This window comes from Microtus ochrogaster, unplaced genomic scaffold, assembly GCF_000317375.1.
Source record: "Microtus ochrogaster isolate Prairie Vole_2 unplaced genomic scaffold, MicOch1.0 UNK26, whole genome shotgun sequence".
NCBI lineage: Eukaryota > Metazoa > Chordata > Mammalia > Rodentia > Cricetidae > Microtus > Microtus ochrogaster.
Genome location: NW_004949124.1, coordinates 4073261 through 4079156, shown reverse-complemented (window position 1 = coordinate 4079156; position 5896 = coordinate 4073261). Strand labels below are relative to the sequence as shown.

General features: G+C 37.2%; 1 protein-coding gene across 2 annotated transcripts in view; it reads left to right on the top strand.

Moving 5' to 3' along the window:
• The window catches only part of Ppp1cb (protein phosphatase 1 catalytic subunit beta), a 35358-nt gene extending 31246 nt beyond the window's left edge, over nt 1-4112 (top strand). For both annotated transcript variants that reach the window (XM_026789667.1, XM_013354047.2), the window contains one exon: nt 2335-4112. In XM_026789667.1, coding sequence (XP_026645468.1) covers nt 2335-2399 — 65 coding nt within the window. In that variant the 3' untranslated portion in view covers nt 2400-4112. The remainder of the gene's footprint in view (nt 1-2334) is intronic.
• The last annotated feature ends 1784 nt before the right edge of the window (nt 4113-5896 follow it).

Genomic DNA, 5896 nt, shown 5'->3' with positions numbered 1-5896 from the left:
TCTTTCTTTCTTTCTTTCTTTCCTTTCTTGACAGGATCTTCCTGTATAGCCCAGGCAGACCCTGACCTTATAGTCTTCCTGCCTCTCCCTCCTGAATATCAGGATAATAGGCATTTGCTACCCTGTCTGGCTTGGTAGATTATTAATGACTATACACATTCATTAAAACTATTGTCAGAGTAATTTTTCTTTTTAAATAATCTCTGAGCAGGATGTGTTGAAAATCAGTTTAATTCAGAATTTGTTAACATTCAGGGCTGGAGATACAGTTGAGTGATAAAATGCTTTCTTTCCACATGCAAGGCCTTTGGTTCAATCTCCAAATACATCAGTAGAAGTGGATCTCCCCCCCCCCCTCCAAAAAATAAAGAAAGTGATTACCATTCACACTGATTAAAACTTTCTGGTTTGGGCCATAAACTTCCTAATGTTCGGTCTGTATAACCAGGTACATTTTTAGAAACGTTTAGGCTGCACCTTTCTTGTTCCACATGTTGAAATAGTTAATTCTTTTGTGACATACGGATAGTGCATAACTAACTACTAAAAGAATAGTAAGGGCAAGCTGGGAAGATGGCTCAGTGAGAAAAGTGCTTGCCATTTAGCATGAGTGCCTGAGTTTGGACTCCATGGAGAACAGTGTGGGCCTTTAGTTTCACTATGAGGAAACTGTGAACTTTCTGTACATGTTCAATCCAGAAATCTTTTTTTTTGTGAATAGTCTGACTTTAGTATTAGCTGGGTTCCTGGTATATAGAACTGACACAGTGTAGCAAGTTAGCTAGGGCTCTTGCTGTGAAGAGACATCATGACCATGGCAGCTCTTAAATGAAAACATTTGCCAGGTGGCGCATGTCTTTCAGGAGGCAGATGCAGGCAGATCTTTGTGAGTTCAAGGCCAGCCTGGTCTACAAAAGCTAGTTCCAGGACAGGCTCAAAGCTACAGAGAAACCCTGTCTTGGGGGAAAAAAAAGAAAGCATTTAATTGGGTGACTTGTTTACAGTTTCAGGAGGTTCACTCCATTAACATCATGACAGCATGCAGGCAGACATGGTGTTGGAGTAATAGCTGAGAGAGTCCTAAATTTTGCAGGTATCGGGAAATTGACAGACACACTAGGAGGTATCTTGAGAGTGTCTCAAAGTCTATCCCCACTGTGACACACTTCCTCTAACAAAGCCACATCTCGTAATAGTTTCGTTCTGTATCAGATTGTGAGGGCCAGTTACATTCAAATACCACAGTTTTCATAGCTCTTTCCCTTTGTTGTATTAGACCGTACTTATGAACAACTGAATGCTAAATGCTTGGTGTCTCCATTACATTTAAAGAGTTCTAACCAAGTCTTGTCCTTCAGTGATTGTTGGATTAATAGAGAAGTTGGATTAATATATTTCTTTTATTGGGATACTCTAATATGCAGAGTGGTTTTAAGAAACACTACATAAATATTTTCCATATTTAGTCTTGTAAAATGATGGCATTTTCTATTTCTAACAGGTAATGCTCTATTTATGCTAAGCCCTGTAGTGAGTGTAATGAAAGTAACAGGTGTTTATGCAGGGCATGGTTGCATATGCCTTTAATCCTAGTACTCAGAAAACAACCAGGCAGTTGTCTTTGAGTTTGAGGCCAGCCAGGGCAACATAGCCCTGTCTTAAGATAAAACAAAATGTTTGCAAGGACACAGAACACTTTAAAACCTAAAACCCTAATACATTAATGGTGGAAATGCAGATTGCTACAGCTGCCCTAGGAATACAGTTTGGCAATTCATTAAAAGTTAGATGTAGTGTTAACAGATGATTTAGCAAAATTAGGTCCACTCAAAATCTTGTAGCATTGTTTGTAATAACTAAAAGTGGAAACAACTCCAGAGCCCAGCTGCAGAATGGATAAATCCTGGGTGGGGTAGGGGTCAGAATTAAGGTAAGAACCTAGGGTTTTTTTTTATTTTTATTTTTATTTTTTTTTTTCATCTCTAATGAGGTGAACTAATGGTGAAAATTTTAGCCTAAATTTATGGGCTTGGTAGTTGCTAAGGCTGTGTAACCAAGCTTTTGTTACTAAAATATAACTAACTAGTAAGTGTTCCTAAGGGCAGTGCTGGAGGCTGAATCCAAGTACTTCTTCATGCTAAGCACTTACTCAGCTGCTCTGCCTAACTTACCCAGTCCTTAAGTCTAAGAAATGTTTGTGTAATGTTGCTGAACTATTTCTATATTTCCATTGTACTTTAACAATTGATGTCATTTATTAAAAGAATAATATTGTTAATAAATTTTTTTCCAAGATACTGAAACCATCTGAAAAGAAAGCTAAGTACCAGTATGGTGGATTGAATTCTGGACGTCCTGTCACTCCACCTCGAACAGCTAATCCACCGAAGAAAAGGTGAAGAAAGGAATTCTATAAAGAAACCATCAGATTTGTTAAGGACATACTTCATAATATATAAGTGTGCACTGTAAAACCATCCAGCCATTTGACACCCTTTATGATGTCACACCTTTAACTTAAGGAGACGGGTAAAGGATCTTAAATTTTTTTCTAATAGAAAGATGTGCTACACTGTATTGTAATAAGTATACTCTGTTATAATATTCAACAAAGTTAAATCCAAATTCAAAAGTATCCATAAAGTTGTATCTTCCGGTATCACAATTTTTAAAGTTGAAAAGCATCCCAGTTAACTAGCTGTGGTAGTTACCCAGATGAAAGCATGGTGTTCCACCTGTGTCACATGGGTTTAGTGTTGCTTGGTTGTTTAATTATTTTGGGCTTGTTTTGTTTTGTTTGTTTTTGCTAGAATAATGGCAACTACTTTTCCTGTTTTTCCCTAAACATTTTAAAAAATGGACTATGGGAAGAGCTTTAAAGACATTCACCAACTATTCTTTTCCTTCACTTATCTACTTATGGAGCTGTTTGCTCTTACTAAGAAAACTTATGCCTCATAATAGTAAAAAGGAATTTTAGAGGTTGATAGGTTTTAAAAATATGCAAACTCTCTGATCCAATGATTTTTATCAAACAGTTTGACTGGGCAGACGTTGCAGCTGATAATGAATGGATATTTTGCTTTTTACAAAATTGCCACTGATTTGGATTTGTGCACTCTAATTTTTAATTTATTGATGCTCTATTGTGCAGTAGCATTTCATTTAAGATAAGGCTCATATAGTATTACCCAAAACTAGTTGGTAATGTGATTATGTGGTACCTTGGCTTTAGGTTTTAATTCGCACGAAACACCTTTTGGCATGCTTAACTTTCTGGTATTACCCTCACCTGCATTGGTTTTGTTTTTTGGGGTTTTTGTTGTTGCTTGTTTTCGTTCGTTTGTTTGTTTTTAGATCCACAGAACATGAGAATCCTTTTTGACAAGCCTTGGAAAGGTGGCACTCTTCTTTCCCTCTCTATGTGAAGGATGTATTTAAATGAATGCTGGTCAGTGGGACATTTATCAGCTCTGAGTATCGGGGTGCTTCACTGTCTAATAATTGCCATGTGAATGTTGTTTTTGACTGTAAGGCTTTGTCACTAAAGATTTTTACTCCGTGTTTTCATAATCAAAGATCATATAGTATGTATAGACATGCTTTGTAGTGAAGTATAGTAGCAATAATTTCTGTACATGATCAAGAGTTTATTGCAACATTTCTTTTCCTGTTCTCTTTTTTTAAGGGTTAGCATTAACAAATGTCAAGGAGTAGCAAAGTCAACACAGATTTTAGGAGGACTTAACAACAGGCACAGATCTGTGGTTCTTTGGAAGTGACACTATTGGATGTGATTATAATAAAGTATTTTATTGAACATTGTCAAATTTGTAAGCTTCATAGGGATGGACATAATATTTATATAATGCCCTTCTTACGTGTTACCATAGATGTGAAACCTTATATTGTCTTTGAGAATGTTAAATTGAGAACTCTGTTAACATTTTATGGATTGGCGCATACTGTATTACTGCAAGAAACATTTGATTTTCAGCACAGTGCAAAAGTTCTTTAAAATGCATACATCTTTTTTTTCTAATTCCATATTGTTTTGAAGCACATTTTAAATGTAGTTTTCTCATTTAGTAAAGTTGTCTAATTGATACAAAGTCTGAGTGATTCTGTGTTTTGTTTTACAGTGAGACATGTAAACACACATTGACACGGCTATAGCCGTGCTCTATTAGGTCACACACATGTTTATCTAATTTAATGTCATAACTTTACTGAAATATGAGTCAAACAGTTGCTAATAGGATTTTAGATGTCATCTCTCAGTAGTCAGTATTTAAGGTAGCTCAAGAAGATAGCTTTAATCTCAATGTTAAGTAATCCACATTATTCAGTATCTTATAGACCGGATTTTTATAAAAACTTATTCAAATTAAAACTAAAGAAAACTGAGCAAATTAGTATTGGTTGTTGAAGGATAGACATTTACTATGCTGAAAAATTATTCAGATCTCTTAAAACTACAGCTTCTCGTAGACAAATAAATGTGCTCTTAAACATTAATATCGCAGCTGAACACATGTAACTATCACAAGGTTATTATGCTAGTTTACTAGCAAAAATCACAAAGACAAAAAATAAAGTACAGGCTGCTTTAAATCCTAGAATTTGTGATGCACCAGGAAGATCTATGAATTTGAAGCCGGGTCTACATATTAAGACCTATCTGGGGGCGGGGGGTTGGAGGATTGCAGAGTCTGATCACTAGATGAAAAGTTACAAGCAATTACAGAGGACCTAGTTTCAGTTCTCAGTACTCACAGGATTGCTCATAGCTGTCTGTAGTGACAGGCCAAGGAGATCTGTTGCTTTCTGACCTTTGTGGGCACCAGGCATGCACACGGGTGCATAGACATGCACGTAGACAAAACCCCTATACACATAAAAAGAAAATTTTTAAATAATTATTTATTTACTTATTTTAGTTTTCTGAGAGGATTTTTAAGTGTAAGAGCCCAGGATGTTCTAGAACTCACTTTGTAGACTGTGCTGTCCTCAAACTCACAGAGATCCACCTGCTTCTGCCTCTTAAGCACTGGGATTAAAAGCATTTGTCACTGCTGCCTGATTTTTTTGTTTTTTAAGTGCTAAGCAAATGCAATGAGGTTTTTAATTTGGGGTTGTCACTGTTTTTGTTTTGAGACAGAGTTAAGTCTAAGTTGGCTTAAGCTCTAGGCTTCCTGCCTTAGCTTCCTGACTGTAGGTGTGGCCTCCAAGGCTAAGGCATCCATGTTAAGTATGTAACCCTCTGATAACTGCTAGCTACCAAGAATGCCCCTTAAACTTCATTTCTTATAGAGCTCATGAACCTACTCCATACAGCAAATCAAAGTACTTGCTACTTTAGAAGTTTTGTGGTTTTGGTTGTTTTTGTTTTGTTTTCTTTTTTAAGATTTACTTATTTTTTTTAATGTGTGTGAATCTTTTGCCTGTGTGTATGTATGTGTTCCACATGTGTGTCTGGTGCCTGTAGAAGTCAAAAGGTGTTGGATCCCAGAACTGGAATTATGGATGGTTCTGGGCCACTATGGGTGCTGGGAATCGGGATCCTCTGCAAAAGCAACAAAAGTGCTCTTAGTCACTGAATCATCTCTCCAGTCCTTGCCTTTAAAAATCTTACTGTGAGGCCCGGTGTCCCACTCTCAACAGGAAGTCTTTACTAGGCATAGTGACACACAAGTCTGAGGCATTTGAGCCTAAACTGGGTTATAGATCAAGACACTATCTTAGCCGGGCGGTGGTGGCGCACGCCTTTAATCCCAGCACTCGGGAGGCAGAGGCAGGCGGATCTCTGTGGGTTCGAGACCAGCCTGGTCTACAAGAGCTAGTTCCAGGACAGGTTCCAAAACCACAGAGAAACCCTGTATCGAAAAACCAAAAA